Raw genomic sequence first — 22,920 nt, forward strand, 5'->3', positions numbered from 1 at the left:
CATGACTCTCATAATCAAGAAAAAAAATGTTTAAAGAAATGATAGACTACAACCCCAGTGCCAATATTTTAGTCTCCACCCATAGCTCTAACAAAAAAAGGGGAAGAAAAGAAAAAAAGTTATACTGTAGTAACAAATTTTTTTATTTAAAAATTAACTCACCGATATTAAAGAAAAGAGAGTATCTTTGAGCAGACGGACGTTAGGAGGAAGGTCCTCATTCCACTGAGGTGGAAAAGAAAGACGACCTCCCAGCCATTATTTATAATTGAGTAAAAATTCAGAGGGACAGAGCTTCAGAAATCAAGCTGCCGTGAAACGAGAGCAGAAAGAGCCAACAGTAGCCCAGGAAATGGGTGCCCAAGACCCCTTGTGGTCCAGCTCTGTCCTGTTTACGCACCTCCACTGCTCTCCCACTCACTCGACCATCTAATCAAGCGTTTCTCACCCAGCGCAATCCACCCACCCTTTTAAATAAACGTGCATCTCATAGTCTTCTTGGATGTTATTTGAAATTCAAAATAGTCTGGAGCCACGTGGCCTGGATTCATATCTGGCTCTACCACCTACCGGCTCTGTGACCTTGGAAAAGTGACTTAACCTCATCCACAACATGGGGCTAATAGTACCTATTCCCAGGGTTCCTGGGAGGATTAAATGAATCAGTATATTTAAAGCACACCGACAAGGATCTGGCAAATACTAAGTGCCATGTAATTGCAGCTACTGCTAATACTGTAATATTTAGCATTACAAGTAATGGAAACAACAGTACAAAATGCTCTGTTTTCAAACCATACAACCTTCACCTGGCAGAGTCTCTGCTCTAGCAATCCTAATGACTTTACTTCTCTGAACACGCCGGGCTGTTTCCCCGTTCTAGGTCTTTGCACACGCTGTTCATTCTGCCCAGAAGGCCTGTGTCCACCTGGCAAACCCCTGCTCATCCTTCAACATTCAGCTCAGGTTCCAGCTCACCTGTGAAGGCTCCCGTACCTCCCCACCAAGCGATTCTCTCCTTTCTGGGTACCGTGCATAGTCTGACTCCAAACTTACTGCAATCATTCACATGTCCAGATCCCCCACCCAAGTCCGAGCCCGGTGACAGCAGGCTCTAAATATACACTGTTGGAACTTAACTCACGTAGTCGTCATTGAGTCAACAAACGTTTCCTGAGGGCCAGCACGTCGATCAAGAAAACAAGTATAACTCCCTGGCCTCATGGAGTTTACAGTTTCTGGGCTTCGAGGCTGGTTCCAGAAGGTACCAGTCTGAAGGGACATGACATCCTAAGGGGCTAACCTCATGCGTAGCAGCATGCTTTTATTATGCGTCACTACTACCATTATCAGAGTCTAAATCTACCTCCATCCAGAAGAGAAGAGCAAGCAACAAAAAAGGACACGTTCGTCTCTCCTGTGGACTCGTAAGGAATGTCTTAGCCACTTTTCAGAGGCGCCGTGTGGCTTGTCCTAAGGAAAATGAACAAGGAGACTTCGAGAGGCCCAGCTGGAGTCCCTGGCACAACGTGGGGAAGGCAGGGAGGCCAGAGACTGAGTCAGCAGGTGACCCGCCTCAGGAGTCCAGGGTAATCCCACAGAGACTAATAAACAGCCTATGTAATGCTAAGTCCAGACTTTCATTTTCCTATTAGTTTTTTAATTGAAGTAACATATATACATAGCTTTAAAAAATACTACTACGAGGCTTATAATAAAAACAGTAGTCTCTGGCAACACCTTCCAGCTCTCTAGTCCTGTTCCTTTCAGGAAACCACTTTCAATCCTTCTAGAGATTTCTTCAGGTGTTTATCTTCTTATTGTAGAATATATATTCATTGTGATTTTTTGATCTTTCACTTTGTTACCTACTGAACTCCTACTAGAGATAACTGAAATTCAGTTCTTAGACTAACCTCCCTCTTCCCATCCCCTACTACCATTGCAGTCGTATCACAAGTTTTAGTTAAATCCATATTTAAGGTTTGTATTATTAGAATCATGTAAATAACATTAATGCTAAGACAATCAGTATACCACGATTATACTTATTTTCTTGTACATTTTGTTATTCCTGGAAGTAAAAATGCCTTGCTTTGTCATTTGTTTTCAATATTCCTATAATACTCTCCAAAGAAGCCATAAAAGATCTCTAAGTAATGGCTCAAAGCACATCACCAATCTATCAGCTCATTTTTTCCTTGGCTGAATCTTTATCCTAGAGTCTGCTATCCTCCCATCCAAAATGAACTGGCTGTTCCCTAAACCTGTTGTACAACAGTCATCTGGGTTTTTCCTTCATCAAACAGCAGGTTTTCTTCATCTCTCTTTTGTATTGAATTCTCTGTTTCCTGGATCCACGTCTTCATCTTCATTGGTTTACTTTCTTGTTTTGATGGAGAACATCCTCCAATAGCTTTCTCAAAAAGGGTGCATGGAGGGTAAGTTTTGTGATCTTGCATGTCTACAATGTCTCTATTCTACCCTTTGACTTGGTCAAGATGGGTTGGGTATAGAATTCTACACTGGAAATTACTGTAGCTCAGAATTTCAAAAGCAGCATGAACCAGTGAACTCTAGTTTCCGGTGTTGCTGTTGAGAAGTCTAATGCCATCTGATTCTCAATCCTCGTTCACAATTGTTTTTTCCTCTGAGGAAACTTTTAGGATCTTTTATTCCTGTTGTTCAGAAGTTTCACAATGATGTGTCGCCGCCACCACAGCATGGCTGACGAGCGGTGTAGGTCCGCGCCTGGGATCCAAACCCTCGAATGGGTCACCAAAGCAGAGCAGGCTGAACATAACCACTACCACACGGGGCCGGCCCCAGTGGGGGCCACCTCTTCATTCAGTTTTAGGCTCTCAGTAAATTCTATTAGTCTGGAACATACGTTCTTCAGTTCTGAGAAATTTCCTTATATTAGCTATTGGATGCTTTCTCTTCTCTATCTTCTGTTCTCTTGTCTTAGAACTTCTATGGATCAGGCATTAGACGTTCTAGATTGATCCTCTAAAATTCTTCTCTCTTCCATTGTCCATTCCTTTGTCTCTTCCACCTATTTACTGAGAGACTGCACCAATTTCAGCTTCTACACCTTTTATTTTTATCAAGAATTATTTGTGTTTTCTAATTGTTCCTTTATTCCTAGCATCCCATTCTTGGTTCACAGATGCGATACCTTCTCTTACTGAGCTGAGGGTCTAAAGTTACGGTTATTTTGGATTGTCCCTTCCAATTGTCTTGGTCTGTTTTGACTTTCATGTTAGTGGCTTCCCTTAAATACCTGGGATTTTTTGGCTGTTATGTTTATATTTAAGAATGAAGGGCTAAGGATGTGGAGCAACTGGAACTCTCATACACTGCGGGTGGGAATGCAGAGTGGGACAACCGCTTTGGAAACATTTTGGCAGCTTCTTTAAAAAGTTGAAAATACACCTACCATACCACCCAGCCACACCCAGCTATTTACCTAAGAGAAATGAAAGCACATCTCCACACAAAGTCTTACATGAACGTTCACAGCAGCTTTCTTTCTAACAGCTAAAACTAGAAACAATCCAAACAGTACATACTGTGTAAGTCCATTTATTAAAATTCTAAAATGTGTAAACTTAACCTGTAGTGATAAAAAGCAGACCGACGTTTGCCTGCGGACAGGGCCAGGGGGAGAGGAAGGGAGGGACTCCCAAGGGACACGAGGGGACTTTCAGAGGTGATGGATATGTTCAGTATCTTGATTGTGGTGATAGTTTCACCTCAGCAAAAGTTAAACTCTTTTAAAAATGTGTTTATTTTATATTAATTATGCCTCAATAAATCTATAAGAGAGAAAGAGAGAGGGAGCAAGAGAGAGAGAGAGAGAAAGAAACCTTGGAAAGGAAAGATGCTTAAAAAAAAACCGAGGTGTTAAAAATGAACTGAACACCAGGGGCTGGCGTGTCCACAGGAGGGCCTCCTCCGCATCCAGGAGACACTGTTTCCAGCGTGGCCCCCAGCCCTGCCCTATACTGTTTCACTGGGCCCAGTATCTCTGAGTCAAGTGCCCCTCTGGTTCAATTTCTCTGGAGTAAGTGATGGCAAACTTTCTCTCCACAGCCAGGTCTTTGCCGCAACTTCTCACTTCTGCCGTTGCAGCATGAAAGCAGCCATAGATGATATGTAAATGAGAGATGTGGTGCGTCCCAATGACTTTATTTACTAAAACAGGAGGCAGGCCAGATGCGGCCCGGGGGCAGGCCACAGTTACCAATCCCTGCTCTAGAGAATCATACCAGTCTTTCTGTCTTCAGAGAACTAATCGATTTCTCTCCGGAAGTGATGGCTATAAAAAGCTTTCTACCCAAAGAAGATAATTAAGCAAGTAAAAAGAGGAACGGATGTCACGAAAAAGGGATACTGGAAAAGTAAAGGAGTGACGTATATATAATGTGAGCAGCTTCAGCGGCACGTGAGACTCGGGGCAGCACTTCTGAGAACCTGCAGGCCCTGTTTCATCTGATGAACTCACTTCCAGGACCAACAGAAATCAGGGGAAGAAAAGTGTGTCTTCAGTTTTTATGAGAGATGTTTCTAAATGGCCTCCAACTGTTAACTTTTGCCCACTTGACTTTAGTTGGGAGTTGTAGGTGCAAATAATAGTCTGGGATTTTTCACTTAGGATTAAAAAAATCAAACATTCCACGGAAAAGGTAAACTGCCAATAATACGTTTAAAAAAAAAAAGTAAGCCTGCTACTTCATTCTTAATTAAAAGACATCGCTTGATTAATTCAAAATCTTCTGTAAATTTACCTCAAATTCGTGACCAACTTCTAGAATCTGTAATAAATGAGATACATACTCAGAAAAACAAACTTCAAGTTCTGTCAATTAACATATTCCCCAATTTCGCAAAATTCTTTTCCTTCAAGCAATACAACTTTTCAGGGTAAGTTTATCTGTGCTTCTTGCCCCAGGAGAGGCAGTGTAAATTTCTTCCCCGATTACTGTATTAGATGACAGAAGCACTGGATGAGAGGAGACCGGCAACAATCACTCACTGCTCATAAGGAGAACTAAGTTCAGAATCAATCTCTATCTTTAGAGTTTTTCTTGGTCAAAATGATACATTTGTTTGGGCAAAAGGAGTAGAGGCTTTTTAGAAGGTGACAGAGGTGGGAGTAGGAGAAAAGGTGACAAATTAAATACATTAGTTGAAGATTTCTACGGCCTCATTTTCAGAGCAAAGGAATGTCTGGTGCTTTACAGACAGAAGCTAAGAATCACTGTGCTTTTCAGACACAGCTCGTCTGAGAGGGCAGCCAGTCCCTGTGATGCACACATTTGCTTCCCAAACTCAGAGGAAACCAACTTTGGGGAATGTGTCTTCTGTAAAGATAATTTTGCAGGGCAGCCTCTCATCGAACCAGCTACCATGTGAAGACACTAGCTCAAGAGTAAACTTCTTTTTCCTGTCTGGTTCTCTCACCCAAATCCGTTGGGAAAAAGAAATGAAGGAATCTGTGATTTGGCCTGTCATTTATAGTGTTCAACATCTTAAAAAACTGAAATCCCTAAATACCACTGGGTTTTGACAAGCTCTGGCTTTCCTGAATAATGCAGGTGTGAAGGAATTCTTAACCAAGGGCCATCAGGGCTGCTATGTTTCAAAGGCATGGACGATTAACATTAATAACAATAGTAGTGATAGTTTATAGGCAATTTTAAAATATCAAAAAGATAAAAAATAATTTATAGTTCACATTTAAAATAAATTACTTCACTGTCTATAATAGGTTTACCTTCTTATAATATATTGCTTTGGCGAACAGTAAAATTGTTTCTGCATTTCTTGCCTTAAAGCTGGTTGCTAGCTATGGTGGCAAAGGAAGACTCTTCTTAAATAATCCACCAAACCAGTAACAAGCTCTAAGGGTATATTTTAACTTGACAGAATTTTAGGATTCACACATCTTCAGATATACATTATATTTAATTTACATTGGTAGAGGAAACTGCCATAGAGGGAGACAGACATTGTTGACTGCTTTCTCAACATCCACTATTCTTCATCCCTTCTGCTGCCTTGCTAACAAAAACCGATTCTGTTTGGGTACCCAGCCTCCGAATGTTGGAGAGGCGAATCCTCAGCTTCAGGATATAAATCAGTCTTGGACGGCTCTTCTGGCCAGTGACTACTTCAGCCGTTGGCATGTGACAAAACTGTGGTCAGTGAGATGCAACGTCTGTTGAAGGGCTTCTAATTAAGGTTTTCCTTGCTCTTAAGAAGAGACATTTAAAAAGAACTGGTCCTGTTTTTGTCCCAGAATGTTGGTGTGTGAGGACGTAAAGCCTGGAGCTGCAGCAGCCATCCTGTGCCCACGTGCAACATTTGCTGACACACTGAGGGTGGCAGAGCAGAGAGATGAGCAGAACACGGGTTCTGATGCTGTCACTGAGCTGCTGAAATGGACAACTCTAGCAACTTATTAGATGAATCAGTAAGTCCACTTACTGTTATAGCCACTTTTAGTTACATACTGCTAACAGCATCTGAACTGACACAATTATAACGCCCATGTTAGAGATGAGGAAACCAGTGGAGAGAAATTCAGCAATCACAAGGCCAGTCAGTAAGCATCACACCCAGGACTAGAAGTTCCTGCTTCTCTTTAACAAACATTGTTTAAGTACCACTGTGTGTGAAGCACCAGGTATACAGTGGGTTTTAAGGAGGAAAGGAACACAGTTCTTAGGGACTCACAATCTAGAAGGGAGATAAACATACAAACAACTAGTTAAAAAACTGTGATAAGAGCACCAGAGCAAGGAGCTATCAATTTGCAAGAAAAGCATTAACTATGCCAACAGGTGTGAGGGTGGGTATACCCAGGGGATGACAAACTTTTTTCTTTAGTGATTTAAAATGTCAAAAGACAACTTCCGACGACTTTCTAATTGTTCCAAAATAAAAATTTTTTAAAAAACTTCCAAAGAAATAGATGTAATCTCATAAACACAGTGTTGAACAAAATAAGCCAGAGAGAAAAGAGGACATCCTATTTGATTTCATATATAAGCAAAACTAATCGCTGCTGTTCAAAGTCACAATAGTAGTTTCTCTGGTGGGGCAGGGGTAGCAAACTGAAGAAAGCAGAAAGGGGTTTCTGCAGTGATGAGACAAACAGCTGGTACTGACACGGATGCTAGTCACCCAGGTGTTTCAGTTCGTAAAAATACATTTGAGCCATATGTACACACATGTAAATAAATACATGTATGTGTGTAGTTTTCTGTACTTATACTTTAATAGTTTTAAAAATTAATATATGATCCTTATAAAAAATAAATTCCAATAATAAAAGAATATATAAAGTTAAAAGTGCCAGCTTCCTAGGTCCCCTCTCTTGAATCCCACTTCTTAGAGGTGATCACTGCTAAAAGCTCCATGTGAATAATTCTAAGTAATCTGGACTTCTCCCCATGCATCTTCAGGCATAAATGACCATGAATGACTATAGACGAATGTGCTTTTTTAACATCTTATATCTTAAATAATTAGCCAGATTCTATACCTGTTTTACGATTTTCTTTTTTTCACCTTCCATTCACCTTTCCACTCAGTTAAGCACCTCAAAACATGCATATATAGCTAACTCTTACGTATTGCTTACTAATGCACCCTGATTTCTTCGCAGTTGTTCTCAGTTTTCTTGTGTGGCCCTTTCTGTACTATACTGTCCTGTGAAGGAGCCTGCTGGGTCAAACGGTAGACGATGACCCTAGGTTTGCACTAAGCTAAGAAGATCAGAAAGACTATGCCAGGTTGAAGAAACAATAAAGCATAACCAAGAAAATGTCAGTATGTGACAAGGGCGGAGGACAAGATACGTACAAGTTCAGTGGAGAGGTGGGCACAGGTGAGATACGAGGGGTTTTCTGAGCCATGGTAAGGAGTCTAGATTTTTTCCTAGAATATCAGGGAAGGGGAGCTACTGAAGGATCTCAAGCAGAAAAACAACAAACAAGGGTTGTATTTTAGATCATCCTGATAATAGGGGAAAGGTTGGATCATAAGAGATAGGGACTAGATGCAAGGCAATGCCACAGAAAGAGCGTAGGAGGGTATGGGCAATACTGAGGAGCCTGAATAAACAGGACTTTGTAATCACGGATGAGCGATCCAGAGAGAGAAAAAGTCCATGATGGTTTCCAGGTTTCCGGTTGGTGACGGGATGAATGGGGTCTCATTAACCAAAAACAGAAAACAGTAGAATTTGAGGTGGGAGCGATTTAGGGTGCTGTTTGGAAAATCTGGAGCTTAGGTACATCCAGGAGGAAAAAGCTGAAAACGCTCATCTGTCTGGAGCCTAAGAGAGAGTGAAGAGGAAATAAAGATTCAGAGTTGAGTGGCGTTCAGTGGTGGTTGAAGGCAGGATGTCACCCACAGGTGAAAAAGAGAGCAAGATGAAAAGGAAGACAAGGACAGACCACCACAGGATATTCATTTTAAAGGGCAGGCTAAGGAAGAATTGCCTGAGCAAGAAGCTGAGTAGGTGCATTCCAAAACGTAAAAGGAAAACTAGGAAGGAACGAGGAAAGTTCTTTGAAGAAGAAAACGTTAAGAGAGAAATGGTCATTAATACGAAATGCTACAGTTAGTTCAAGGAAGATGAAGTCTGAAGAACGTTCTTTAAATTTGGCAGTTCTGTTACTAGAAGTTTCAGTGAGTCCACCAGCGCAGAATGAAGATGGTCACTGATGGCAGCGGGGCTGATCAAGGACTAGAAGGTAAGGAAAAAGTAACATCACAGAGATTAAGCTTTTAAGAAGTTTAATAATGAAGGGACAAAGAGAGATTTGGCAACGGCAGAAAGAAATTAAGAAACAAAGGAAGGAATTTTGTTGTTTAAAAGGATACAAGACATGTAAGCCTGTTTTATAAGGTCAGGAGAAGCCACCTGAAGAGGACTCAGAGAAGGTACGACAGAAGGAGCTCAGCGATGGAGCAACGCCACAGCGGAGACTGTTTCCAGATGCAGCAGGTTTCCAGATGGCTGGCCCAGACTCATTCACTAGTTTATATTACTTCACTTTATAAAAGTTTTCCTTTTCTGAAACTAAGATAAAGCTGCTCTAAAATGGAACAGAGTTAATAACGTTACTGAACGTTCTTAAAACATTCAAGTAGGAAACAATATTGAGAATATCTTCCCCCTACAAAAGGGAATTGAACTATTTGAATGGGAATCTTCTTTTAATGGTAAATGCCTTAGTATGGATATCCTTGGCCACGTACGAGACCACAAGCTTCTTGAAAGCATAATGAATTAATACCTTCAAAAACACTTGCTACATATCTACCATGACAGGCTTCAGGGGTACAAACATGAGCAAGACACACTCCCTGTCCTCGAGGGGCTTACAAATAATTACAACACAATGCAATGAGTACAAGTAAGAGAGAGAGGCACAAGACCATGGGTACACTGAAGAGGGGTGTCTAACAGCCTGGAGAGTGGAAAGAAGTCAAGGAGAGCTTTCTAGAGGATCTTTGCTCGAACTTGGTCTTCAAAGCGTGAGCAGGAATTTGCCAGGCAAAGAGGAAAGAGAATACCAGCTATAGAGAACAGCATATGCAAAGGCAGAGAGTCTTGAGGGAGCCCAGTAAATAAAGGTGACATCAGGTAACTCATGGGCATGTATGCCAGGAAAGAACGCAAGACGAGCCATCGAGGATGGGCTGCTAACGGTGTCAGTGCTGATGAGCTTGAACACCCTGCCGGTGAGGACCAGTTACAGGGTAACAGTAGGACTTTCATCGTCTGCATCTGCCAGGGGCCAGTACCGTGGCTTTCACCATAGAAAACTCTCAATAAATGTATGTGGAATAAACAGATGAGTCAGAATCTTAGAATGATAAATAAATTTGAAAAAACACAGATTAAATTGGAAGGAATAGATGACCTAAAAGCACAAATTAATTTACTGATGTAGTGGGGAGGTGGCTAGGGCCCGATTAAGCATTTGCTGTGCACACCGCCTACCAGCCAAAAATGAGATTAATGTTCTCCAAAGAGGCAAAGCGGAGAGTCCCCAAACACAGGGCTTGAACAAACTTCCACAACTTGGGCTTTGACCAGATTTTCATCGCTTGAAGCAACTGCTCTTCACTACATAAGAGATGAACAAAGAGGAAACAAAATACGCTAGACTCCAGGAGCCCAGTGTCAACACATGTAACACCTGATGACGAGGGTTAAGAATTTCCAAGTGAATTTAAAAAGTCATTGCACTTGCCAGAATCAAAAATAAACGATGAGGATGAACTGAGAAGAAGATTGTTCCAACCTACCAAGGAAGAAGATTACTACATTTGGTACAAATCACCAACTGACTTGATTTCCTCCACCATACTCAGGTCAAATGTCCTACGATAACACGGCATGGCATTATTAAAGTATGAGTTACTTCATCAAGCTTCTCTATCTTAGAGAGATAATCAGATCTCTGATCAGTTAGGCACAACTACTGGCAACAGAGACAACTGTAGTCCAAGAAAAAAGGTTAAAAAAACAGGAGATAAGGTAGGACTGGGAACCACAGTCATATCACAGGCGTACAACCTCTCAATCTTCAGAATTTTCATGTTCTTGGCCAGTATTTCTGAGCCCTTCATTCATCTCATCTTGGCTGAATATAAGCCAAAAGGATTTCACGAGGAGAAATCTGAAATACTACATTTCCTATACGTCACACAAAGGAGAAGGAGCTCATGTTCTGTGCACACAAGAGGCAGTCAACTCAACAAACAACTGAATCAATGGTTTCACATAAACATCACACCAGAGGGCTGAACTAGACTAAATCCCAGGGGACGCCTAAGCTTTTGAGATGAGGTCAGATAACCATCATAACTCAAGGATCTCTAAGAAAATAATTCTAAATTCCAATGTGATGTGCCAATCACACTAGTTTGGTTGTGAATGAGAGAGAGCAACAATCTATGGTTACTGGTCTAGAGGCTGGAGAGTCACGTGTCAGGTTGCCATTACTGGACTACAAGAACTAATCTACGTACTTGACTCCAAGGCAATGAAGCCTACAGGCAATGTAATTATTGTGTCTAACGTCCTATTTTACAAAATATTTGATAGATAAAGGTCTACAGAGTGATTTAAGGATATAATTTATTAAATAAAACTGAATGAAGAGGACAGTGATGTGCATTCTAGTCTTGAATCTGATACTGATTAATTATACAATCACGGCTAAGTCACAAATAGTCCATGTTTCAGTTTATGTATTATGATGTACTCATGGCTGAGCTAAATGTGAAATGTTCTCAGCTCCTTAAAAAAGTGGTACTTCACATGTAAGATGAAGGTGTTACACGTGAGACGAAGTTCACCACCACAACTAAAGCCAACTTTTTCCATTGAAATAGAACTTACCGCCAAAAATATTCAGTGCATGCAACAGGTAGGTTCATTAACTCCTGAAAGGCATTATCCAAACATTCCATAAATAAGGAAACAGACACATTAAATTATTTAAGAACTCAGAATCTATCAACAAGTCTGTTACAGAGCCAGGAACAGAATCAAACTTCCAGGGTCCCCCCCACATCCAGTCTACTGTTCAAGTCACCTACTTAGCTTAAAGTATGTTGTTCTCTGCATCAGAAACATAATTAGTTATGGCAGGAACAGAAACTTCTCTCCCAAAGGCTTCAGAATCCATTTGACTAAAATATGTTCACATCTAAAATGAGAATGGTTCCATAAACGGCAAGTATTTATTAAACTCAGAAAAGTACTTCATCTTGTGTTATGTTAAGCAATCTGTAAGGAAGAGAGACTATAATTTTTAAACAGTCAGAAAAGCAAACCAGCAGCAAAGACCAAAGACTATGAAGGGGTCTATCTCTCTAAAAAGGAATAAAAATAGGAGAAAGGTTGGGAGAAAAACAAAACTTAAAACCAAAAGATAATCCCATGGAATATTTGTACCATGGACAAACGGCATGAAAAACACACCTTCAGAGAAGCATCAGATACACATTCATCCATGTTCCAAATCAGCAAAGTGCTGCCTGCCCCCCAGGGTGTCTCCCGGGAAAGACTAGGTGCGCTCCTGTCTGCTGTTCATCTGACACAGCCTTTTCTGGAGGTTATTTGGAAAAAATGGTAAAAGTTTTTTATTTTTAATATAATGAAAGTTTTTTTATACCTGTTGACCAGTGTGGTAGATGGATTATTGCTCTCAATTCTTTATATTCTCTCTCTTATAAAATTATACATCCACACCCCTTGTCATGTAATTTTGCAAGGCCTGGCCACAGGACTTGTTTTGACTAATGAGCTGTTTAAAGACCTGATGCCAGCAGAGGCTTAAAATGTGTTTTCGTAGTTTGGCTTGCTTCTTGCTTTCTGGTGATAAACCAAGAAATGAGCATGCCCCAGGGAGCTGCCACATCACCAGGCGAGGCCTCGGGATGAACACATTGAGAGTGGATCTAACCCAGCCACCAGCCTGGAGGCAGGGCCAGCGAACCCACAAACTGAAGCCCATGAGCCTGGCCAAGCCCAGCCAGGATCAGGAGGACCCCAGGTGATCCATAAGCCTAACGTGAAAGTAAACGCTGAGTGTTGTAAGCCACTCAATCAAACACTTGTTTGTTATGCAGAACTGTTACGGCAACATCTGACCAACACACCCAGTAACCTCACACCCATGGATTCATCCCACGGCAATGAGAGAGAAATGGATTCACATACAACGGTGTTTATTATAGGAATATTTATAATAGCAAAAAACTGGAAACATCCTATCATTAAACAATAGAGGGACAGTTAAACTATAATATAGCCAGACAACTCAATATTAGATGCTACCAAAAATCACATTTTTAAACACTCAAAAACGTAAGAAGATGTTCATAATGCTTTACATTTTAAAAGTATAAAAAGCAAGACGGATTGCTTAAAAAAAATTCTCTATAAGGAGAGAAAAAGATCAGGTGGATAAAATAATTCATTTAAGGGGCTGGCCCCGTGGCCGAATGGTTAAGTTCGCGCGCTCCGCTGCAGGCGGCCCAGTGTTTCGTTGGTTCGAATCCTGGGCGCGGACATGGCACTGCTCATCAAACCACGCTGAGGCAGCGTCCCACATGCCACAACTAGAAGGACCCACAACGAAGAATATACAACTATGTACCAGGGGGCTTTGGGGAGAAAAAGGAAAAAAATAAAATCTTTAAAAATAAATAAAATAATTCATTTAAGAAATACAAATGCTTTTCCATGCTACATAGTTTTATGCTAAATATTATACTAAATACTCAGAAGAAAGACGTAAATAAGACAATAAGTCATCTTCCCTGACTTCCTGAAACTAACAGTCTAGTGAGGAAGACAGATATTAAAAAAATAATAATCACATATACATAAATATAAATTGTGATAAGCTATTGTGGCAGAAATTGGTAATTATCCCCAGTATTGATTTTCCCCTTCTTTACTCAGCACCAGAGTCCCTGCATTTTATCTGCCATGGCCACCTGGAATAGACTACACTTACCAGCCTTCCTTGCCCCTGGTTGGGGCACGAGACTAAGTTCTAGCCAACGGGATCTGACTGGAAGTGGGGCAAGCAACTTCCAGTAAACATCCTTACAAATATAGGGCTCGCTCTTCGTTGCTTCCCCCCTTCTTACCAGATGGAGCAGCTATTTTGGACTATGATGTGGAAGCTTCACGCTGAGAACGGCAGAGCCACAGAACAGGAGGAGCCTGGGTTCCCTGACGCTGGAACCACTGTCACCAGCCCCGCTACCCCTACAGAGCTTTTACAGGAGAGAGAAATAAAATTCTACCCTGTTCAAGCCATTTGTATTTGGAGTTTTCAGCCATTCACAGCTGAACCTACTCCTAAATAGTATAGCTATAAAGGAAAACAAAAGATTCAATGAGAGATTATAATGGATACAGTTGATTTTGACAGGAGGAAGGGGTTTCAGGGCTAGGTCCTCTGGGGAAGTAACATTTAAGCTGCCAGGAGAGCGCCAGGTGAAGGGAGGCGGGGTGGCAAACTGTTCAAGACAGGGGAAACCAAAGACGCAACTACTCTGGCTTCAGCCTGACTCACCACAGGCACGAGCAACAAACTCTGGGATGTTAAGATTGCTTCTATAATGAAGTAAAATGAAAGCAGAGCACCAAAGCAACTAAGTGTGTTGCCTCCAATATCAGAATCTCTATTCCGACAAGCAAAAGACCACACGCGCACGTCAAAAATGAGGGAGGAGGGGTGCAGAAGGAGAATGAACCTGCTTAAAGAAATTAATAGCTGCGTCCACACTGCAGCATTGCTAGTTTTTAAAACAGTCGGATTCTCAGGTTAGAGTGGCTCATACACCATGAGGAGAATATCCTTAGCTTTGTAAATGTTAACTATCCCTGGGACAGACAACCGTTTGGTGTTCAAAATTTGTTTAAATGATGTTTCCTGACTATTTCTGATTATAAAAGGGAAACGTATATATTGTGAAGAATTTAGCAAATAAACATAAGAGAATAAAAAATAAACTACCTGTAACTTCATCACCTGCCAACAATATTTTATACTGACACTGTTTTGATATCCATTTACACGTCTACACACATCTATACACACAGCACACACAAAAATGGGATAGTAATGCAAATCAAGCCGCATGTGCTTTTTCACTATTTTATCACGAGCACGTTCCTATTTCATTAAAATATTTTTGAAACCAAGGTTTTTAATGGCTACGTAACACATAACTTATTCAGCCAATCAAGTCTGGGGATTTCCTGAGTTAAAACTGTCAACCTCAAGTGAAAGGCGAGCAGGTGCAGGAGCCGACTTCGGAACCGGCCGTGGAGAATTCCTACGCAGAGATCTCAAGTTACCGTTTGAAGGCACCGGAACCTTCTAACCAAGAATTCAGTGAAAGTCACTGAGTTCTAGCCATGAAGGAAGCTGACTAAAGACCATGTTTTCCCAAATGGAGCACCATTTCCTAATGAGTCTTGAAGGAACCGAACACGCATCAAAGATCGAGGCAGCAATAAGAACAGGACCGATGAGTGCCCGCTGTAAGAGTTAAGGACTATCGGCAACGTTTTTCCAATAAAGCGAAATAAGAGAACGTATGCATCTATTACTTGTATAATTCAGTCTTCAAGTGGGTACAGAAAAAAAGGTTACAGAAAAATGCATATGGAAGAAGAGTGGAAACAAATAATGACAAAGGGTTAATAATTGTTAATTCTGGAAAATGACATTCCTTACACTTTTCTGTATTTAAAATTTTCCTCACAACCAGGAAAATTAATGTTAAATTAAAATATTAGTCATGTAAGTAAGGTAATTCAGATTTTAGTTATTAAACTAAGTTTCGCCAGCGGCTAAGCGGATCCTTTGCGAAGTAAAAACAAACAGCTGGGCACTCAGCATCAGGACTCTGTTCTAAAATAAAACTATTTTAAAGTAGGCATCAATATTTCACGCTGGAAATTAGTCTGAGGAAGGACCACCTTCTGAACTTTCCATAAAGTGCTTCCTTCAGTACCATCCTACCTAAAAATGATCAATTTTCTGTTCTATCAAAAAGGTGGTTTTAAGTTAGGTAAACTCAATTGCAAGATTACATTCAGTTTCTGACTCTAGTTCTCTTTACTTTGTACACCTAAGGTTTTCCTGATGCTAGACCCATTTTTTTAAAATTCTTGTTTCTAAAATCCAAACTCAGTTCACATGATGGAGCTTACCACTTGATGAAATGTCTGACTGAACACAAATGGCTGCAATGTTCTCTTAAGTGAGGTCCTTAGTAGAAAAACATTAAATAAAAAGTTACAGAAATAAACTAAATCTTTACGTTAGTCCTCAGAAAAATTTCAAACAAACAAATTTTTTTTAAATTGCCCCATTTTCCCCAAATGGAGTGTTAGGTTGCCTCAACGCTGGGACAGCAACCCCCACCCCCTACTCCACTAATCAGTTCTCACCTCCTTTCCCTGCTGGAACACGTGAATTTTTCAGCAAAAGTGACTCATTCATTGGCATCTTGTCAAACTAACCCTGAAACTATAAGGAGGCTCAGCTAAAAGAACTCTAAAGCTAGAACGCTTTAACGCACATTATTTTGACTTTAGAGAACTGAATCACTTTCAGAGCCAAATACATGCTAACAAACTCTGTTTATATTTTTCCTTACAAATTTGTCTCCACCATGCCCCCTCCTCCCAATCTTAATTTGGTGATTCCCGGATCTGAAACACCTCCTGTCTCTGGAGAAGACAAGATGGGGGAACAGAGAAGCATAAGAACATGAGGGGGGTAGCAGTTGTGCACTCAGCTTGGAAAAGATTCTATTCTGAAACATTAACGACTCGTATCTATTCCACATAGTTCTCAAAATTTATTTCTCCCCTTAGTTAAATGAAAATGCAATACAAACACAATCAGAAGTCACCAGGAATAAATTACTCTCATTGCTATTATTTCGCTAAATAAAAGTTTAAAAAGGAACATAAAAATCAATTATCGAGAACCATTTAGACAAAAATCTTCAATAAGACGTCACTAGCCTGAACTATCAATTGTAAATCACCTTCTCCTTTTGGTTCACACATTTACTCACCCCAAGATAGAAAACAACTTCCTTTTAACCAGAGGGGAGAGTGATGGGGAAGGAACGAGAAAACAAACGCTTTGTCAGATTACCACAGACATTTACTTATAGCTCCATCAATGGTCACACTCCACCTGGTGGCAGGAGCTGCCTGAGTTGGTGAAGTGGAGGTCATTATACAGAAACTCCAAAGAACACTGTCCAGATGTCCTCGGGGAAGAAGCAAGATGCTCTTCTCTTGCCCTATATAGAATAAATCTCGCAAGTTTCCACCGAAGTTTTCCCAGAGTAGTAGGTCAATATCTAATAAAGATTAACATAAGGGTGCGACACCCATCAGAACAGGAGACCTACATTTATAGCAATCTATTTACATCCATTCTCTCCACGGCAAGGTAGACGCCAGCTCAAGCCTTTAAACCAGGGCACAAGGCACATCTAGCAGCCGCAAGACTCTCTGTCACATACCCCCACTCCCCTCCTCTTTCCCGTCCCCTATGGGTGAACTACAGAGTTTAACTAACAGAGTCAGCAGCAGCCTGCCACAGTGCTTCCAGATTATCTGCCAGTAACATATACCCACGGGATACTCTACAGACTGATTTCAACCAAAAATAAAAATAGATAAACAGAGCTCAAACAAATTTAAAACTGAGTCTGGCTGCCCACACTGATTTTCACACATGAGGAAAAATAGCAGTTCTCCTAGAAGCCTCGAGCAGGCATATCTTTAGAACACAATGTTAAAAATACGCCCTCCCCCCTTTCCCCTACCTGTTTCTCACTCAAAGCTGTGATTTTGGCTTGGAGTTCATGAAGCTGTTTCTTTAAATCAGCATTCTGATTGGAAAGAAAAAATATCTGTGAGAAAGATATTTCATTTGTTAACAAAATAGTAGCAAGAAGACTTTATGCATACTGTATTACAAACGCTGAAGCAACCTTATGCGTTTGGCCAATCAAATTCGTCATGCATTAAGCTGCAGTCACATTATCACCACCCAACGCGCACAGATCCTAAACGTGGGCTCCTAACACCAGACCACGGGCAGCTCTTTGCAATTGTTGGAAATCACAAGAAGTTTCAGAGTTTAGCATCTTGCACGGTAATAGTACTCTTTTCTACTAAAATATTATTCTTTACAGAAAATGTTAGTTGACAAAAAACCTAAAGCTCCACTGATCAGACAAAAGCAGAAAAACTGAAGTTCGAAGTATGCACACAATGCATGTTTGTTGGCTTGATCAACAAAGACAAGAGGTTTTTCTCTCCTTGCCCTCTTCCTTACTTAGGAGAGTCCATTTGTTGTTTTAGCCCAGATCTGAAAAGCTGTCAGTGCTGTGACTGCCTTAACACCACATCACCCAAATTAACACACTGCCGACCAGGGCATTTTCTCAGTTCTAAAATTCTAGCAATCAAAAAAGAAGACTATTTTAGATGAGATACACTGAGCACGCTTGCCTTTTACTCAAGTGGGAAAAAGATCCAAATTGAAGTTTCAAATGCTTAATGTAGTAGGGCAGCCTACTGGCAGTGAACCCACCCCAGTGAGAGACCACTTTCTCTTCATCATTTCACGTGCAGTTCTTTCAATTCACCCTATCTGGTCTTCTGCCAGCGTTGGGCATACGTCTTTCCCTCTCATGTTTAATTCATGTGGTCTTTTTTTTTTTTTTTTTTAAGAAGATTGGCCCTGAAATAACATCTGTGCCTATCTTCCTCTATTTTAACAGCATGGCTCGGTAAGCGCTGCATAGGTCTGCACTGGGGTTCTGAATCGGCAAACCCCAGGCCACCAAGCAGAGGGCGTGAACCTAACCGCTACGCCAGCAGGCCGGCCCCCAAGCGGTCTTTTTTATAAGTGTATTTGATATAAGGCCTCTCTAATGAGATCACCCATAAAATTGTCCAACAACTTACTACCCCCTCAGATTCTTCCAGTTAAGACTGCTCTCCTACATGACCACCAGCTATATTAGAAATGCTGAAGTTTTCTAATAATATTTCAGTTGCCGATAATGTAGGTCACCATATTAAACAGAAGAGAATCTAAGTTCTACTGCTTCGTGGTTTCTTAAATCTAATTTAAATTACAATATATTAAAATAAATAAAAATGGAGATGCTTCTCAAAGAAGTTGGACTGTCAAACCAGAGCTAAACGTGGGCTATCAACGTCAGCTCTCAGAATCAATGGATTGCGTTAAAACACAACAGTTAGGGCACTCGGGGCTAAATGTGTAGAAGTGATTATTTCCCACTTCCAAACATCAATCTGCCTCAGTACTATTCTTCAATCTAAGAATTTACTTAACTTTACAATAAGGTATGTATGGTATGTTTAACAAGCGGAGAAATATACATATATCTGAGTGCCCACCGACAGGTCTAGGTGTTCTGTGAACAGATTATGAGCAAACAAACGCAAGGGAGAAATCCTGAGAGAGTCTGATAACTGCTCTCCATACCTAAGACCCGCTGCCTAAGAACTACAAGAGACACTGCCTGAGCAATAAATATAATCATCTAAGACAAGATCATTTTTTAGGAAGATTTCTCTTCAGGGAGTAAGAGTAAAATGCCGAAGTCAAAAATTCCTATGAGGATTTTAAAAAAGGTAACATTTGCTGGATTTTTATATAAAGTACTTTTAAATCCTTTTTAAAGGCTGCTTCAAAAATAAAAATTTTTTAAAGGCTTTTAAAAGATTATTCTAGAATTGTTACCCTGAACATAGTGGGATTAAGTAATTAAAAGTTCTATATTATAAACCATGAGAAAGTAAGAATGGTTCTGGGCCATGGTCAATAATTTTGAGACTACAGAAAGCCTCACAAACTCTGATTTTGAATAAGTGGGCTTATGGAAATGGAATTTAAGCTATATGAAGAGTATTAACTCTCATTTTTTTTCCCAAAATACTTAAAGCAATTAATATAGAAGCAAAATAATAGTAACCAAGATGAAATGACAGCTATAAGAGAATGACTGGATTTTTTCTAGACTCTTAAAACATGAAGACCAACATGCTAAAAATAATTGCTGTTAGAGACGATATAGTTTTTAAAACTTAAGCACTGGTCTATTTTAGTATTCTATGGTCACTTCATCTTAAATTATTTTAATTTAAAAATTAAATTAACAAAAGTGGTACTTTACCTGTGGATCCTGCTTCATTTGAGCAACCAGTTTCTGGTAATAAAGAGAGAAAAAGAACCATCAGTCTTACATATTACTCACTATGGCTAATCAGGTTTGGCCCCCAAAATATAGTTTTCAGGTCCACACAAAAAAATGAGCAACACCACAATCAGAAGAGATTGAAAGCTTCTGTGATCCATACAGAAGGTTAATGAGACATTCCTCAATACAAAAAAAAAAATCAAACTACCCCCTTATGTTTGAAACAAAAAGCTCCTGCTTTTTAAAAAATCTAGAGCACAAGATGGAGAGGGGAGCTTTTAAAAGGCAATTTAAACAAGCTGGATGCCCTAAAAGCCAAACAGCCCTTTAAAATGTTGTCATTGTCTGGGGTCCCAAAAAAGGCCTGGAGAGAAGCTGCCCCCACACAGAGCAGGCCTGTTTGCAGACAGCAAAGGAGAGATTCGGCAAGTCTGTTGGTTTGGTTCCCACCACAGGAGGAGCCTGGTGTCGGACGGGACGGTGCCACTGTCCCCTCCATGGAGCAGCAACGTTCCGTCCTTGAGAGCAAGGGAGCGGAGGAACGATAACGCCAACTCTACCGACCTGAGTCCCTCTGGGAAGGAGCGCACCACCAGAACACTAAGACAGACCTCCACCAGGGGAAACAAGCCCAAACAAGGAAAAAGGGGAAAAACAGATTTCATTTGACCCAGCCCAACTTCCAACAGCACCACTGCCCAAAGGTAACGACAACCGGGGACAGAGAACTTGAAGGATGAAGGAAGAGCAGAAGGCTGATTCCTCCAAGGATCCAGGAATAAGCTGTCCCCAAGTGAATTTCTCACGTAACTTGAAAAATCTGTCCCTCTCTTTGGGTGACAAGGAACTTTTAAATTTTTTAGTCATAAAATAAAATCATTCTAAAATATATACTTATCACCCTTCTTAAATAGAAAAAAAGTCAGCTTTCAATGACGCTTAGAGACCTGATTACAACAATTATTACACTATGCTACAAACAATACAATGGGCTCCTGACAGTGAAGGCCCCAAACCGCTATGTCTTCAACAGTTCTTGTGCCTGCATTTCAGTTCTTCGGTCTACTCCTAACGCCAAGCAGCCAGCGAGCACATCTTCCTGCTATGACTGTGCCTCCCTCTGACGGCCCCTGAAGCCCAGCTCAAATATGCTGCTTCTGATCTGCTGTGTGATACGCTCAGTGAACTAATTCTAAGACGAGCGAAGAGGTCGTAATAACCTAAGAAATGCCCCTTAAGTAAAATGTATACTCTTTGGTGAGTGAGTTCTGACATCTATTCTAGTTGGTTAAAAGCTTTCCTTCAGGTGCTAAGACACATTCTGGACACCCGGGGCTGCCAACCACGTGACCTCCGAACACACAGGGTGGACACTACTATACTTGATTCATGGGCGACAGTGGTAACGTTTCCACATCCTAGACTTCATCTACAAAGTAGTAATAACAGTCCAGGAGCTCAATGAAATTTAAACACAAAGTTTTACACACAGACATTTTTACGAACGCAGCCTAAAGGCCAGCCACGCTCTTCAATGAAAATAGCCCTTGGTTTTCCTTTGGATTTGGTTACCAGAGTTGGCTACTATACTAAAGTTGCCTTTTTAAAGATGAAAAAGGTTTTCTTCCACGCCACTGGAATTTAAAAACTGACTGATAACCACATTAAGTCTCCACCTCTGGAGGAAATAAATAAACCAATTTTTCTATCCATAAGCAGTCAAGGTACATTCTAGACAATCAGAGGCAGGACAGGACAAGCTGGACAACCTAATTAGACCATCCAAACCCCTAGTGAACTGAAGCTGACACTGTGTTATCAAAGGTAAGTTACTTTCTATTGCAAGAACACAGCAATTTTTCATGAGGCTAAACTTCATGCCAAGGGCTGGCAAACTAGAGCCCACAGGCAAACCTGGCATACCACCTCTTTTTGCAAATAAAGTTTTATTGAGACACTCACAATCATGCATTTATATATTGTCGATGGCCACTTTGTCTGTATAGCAGTGGAGCACGAAAGTTGTGACACAGACCATAAAATGACTCACAAAGTATAAAATATTTTACTATCTGGACCTTTATGGAAGGAGTTTGCTAACTTCTACTTTATACTATTCTCTATTCCATGCAAAGCAAATGTTCCGAAAGTTTAAATATGGCTTCCATCAAACCTGCATAAGAATAATCAAAAAGGCATTTTCTCAAAAAAGATGAGATGCTCATCACAGGCCATTATTATTTAAACATTCATTCAACATCAACAATATGTACATGACTACTTTCTTAACCATCTCCCTGTCCATAAAGAATGAAAATATACTTCCATTACAGCAATACCAGGTAGTTTCAGAACACACTTTCAATTCAGTAAGCTCAAGTGCAGCCCTAATTTCATTCCCTAACAGGAAATGCAGGAAGGGGTGGCTCCTGCCCCAATATTTAGTCAAATGTATGATCTGCTTTTGGTCTCAGCCTAATAGCCAGTGCCTACTTTGGTGTCATTTCTGGCATCCGTGAACTTGTCATGACCAGTGATCATGTCGGTTACCACATATCCAATCAGATTTACAAATAGGCATATCACTTGGATTTACTGTTAATACTTAATTTTTTTTCAAAGTAGGAAAGTACTCTAAACGTAACTAGAGTGAAAATCTTATATACTTTATATGTTAAAATACTATCACTCAACATATAAATAAATGTTTATTATTGCACAAAATATTGTGTAACAATTAAGGATGAATATAAAAGCTATTAATTTTATGCTAAGAAAACAAATAGCTAAACATATAGGGAAACAGACAATGTGAATATTAAGAGAGTGTTTGGGATAACTTTAGGAAGACTATTATATCCCTTTTGAGTCAACAAACGTAATTTTAAATTTTAAATTAGATTTTACAACAAAATAATTTTTGTCATACTTATAAATTTCATAAAATTGGTATGCTTGAATTAAAAATGTAAAACTAAATAATATTTAAGAACTCAGTTTTTAGTAACTTAGTTCAATTCAGGTCATGAGCCTTTCAAGAAAGTCTTATTTGGGACTTGGTCATATCTTGTGAGGATGAACTGAAAGCAGAAT

At 40.2% G+C, this 22,920-nt stretch overlaps 1 protein-coding gene across 16 annotated transcripts in view; it reads right to left on the reverse strand.

Annotated features, from left to right (window-relative positions):
• The window catches only part of PHF21A (PHD finger protein 21A), a 171,327-nt gene that overhangs the window by 112,030 nt on the left and 36,377 nt on the right, over nucleotides 1–22,920 (reverse strand). For 12 of the 16 annotated variants that reach the window (XR_006885711.1, XM_046642870.1, XM_046642865.1 and 9 more), the window contains 2 exons: nucleotides 19,804–19,836; nucleotides 17,416–17,502 (listed from right to left, as the gene is read on the reverse strand). Coding sequence is in view for 15 of the 16 variants with exons in the window: in XM_046642870.1 (XP_046498826.1) it covers nucleotides 17,416–17,502; nucleotides 19,804–19,836 (120 nt within the window). In the remaining variant the exon portion in view is untranslated. The remainder of the gene's footprint in view (nucleotides 1–17,415; nucleotides 17,503–19,803; nucleotides 19,837–22,920) is intronic. The other 4 variants (XM_046642871.1, XM_046642869.1, XM_046642868.1 and 1 more) reach the window with 1 other exon arrangement.

Source organism: Equus quagga, chromosome 17, assembly GCF_021613505.1.
Source record: "Equus quagga isolate Etosha38 chromosome 17, UCLA_HA_Equagga_1.0, whole genome shotgun sequence".
NCBI lineage: Eukaryota > Metazoa > Chordata > Mammalia > Perissodactyla > Equidae > Equus > Equus quagga.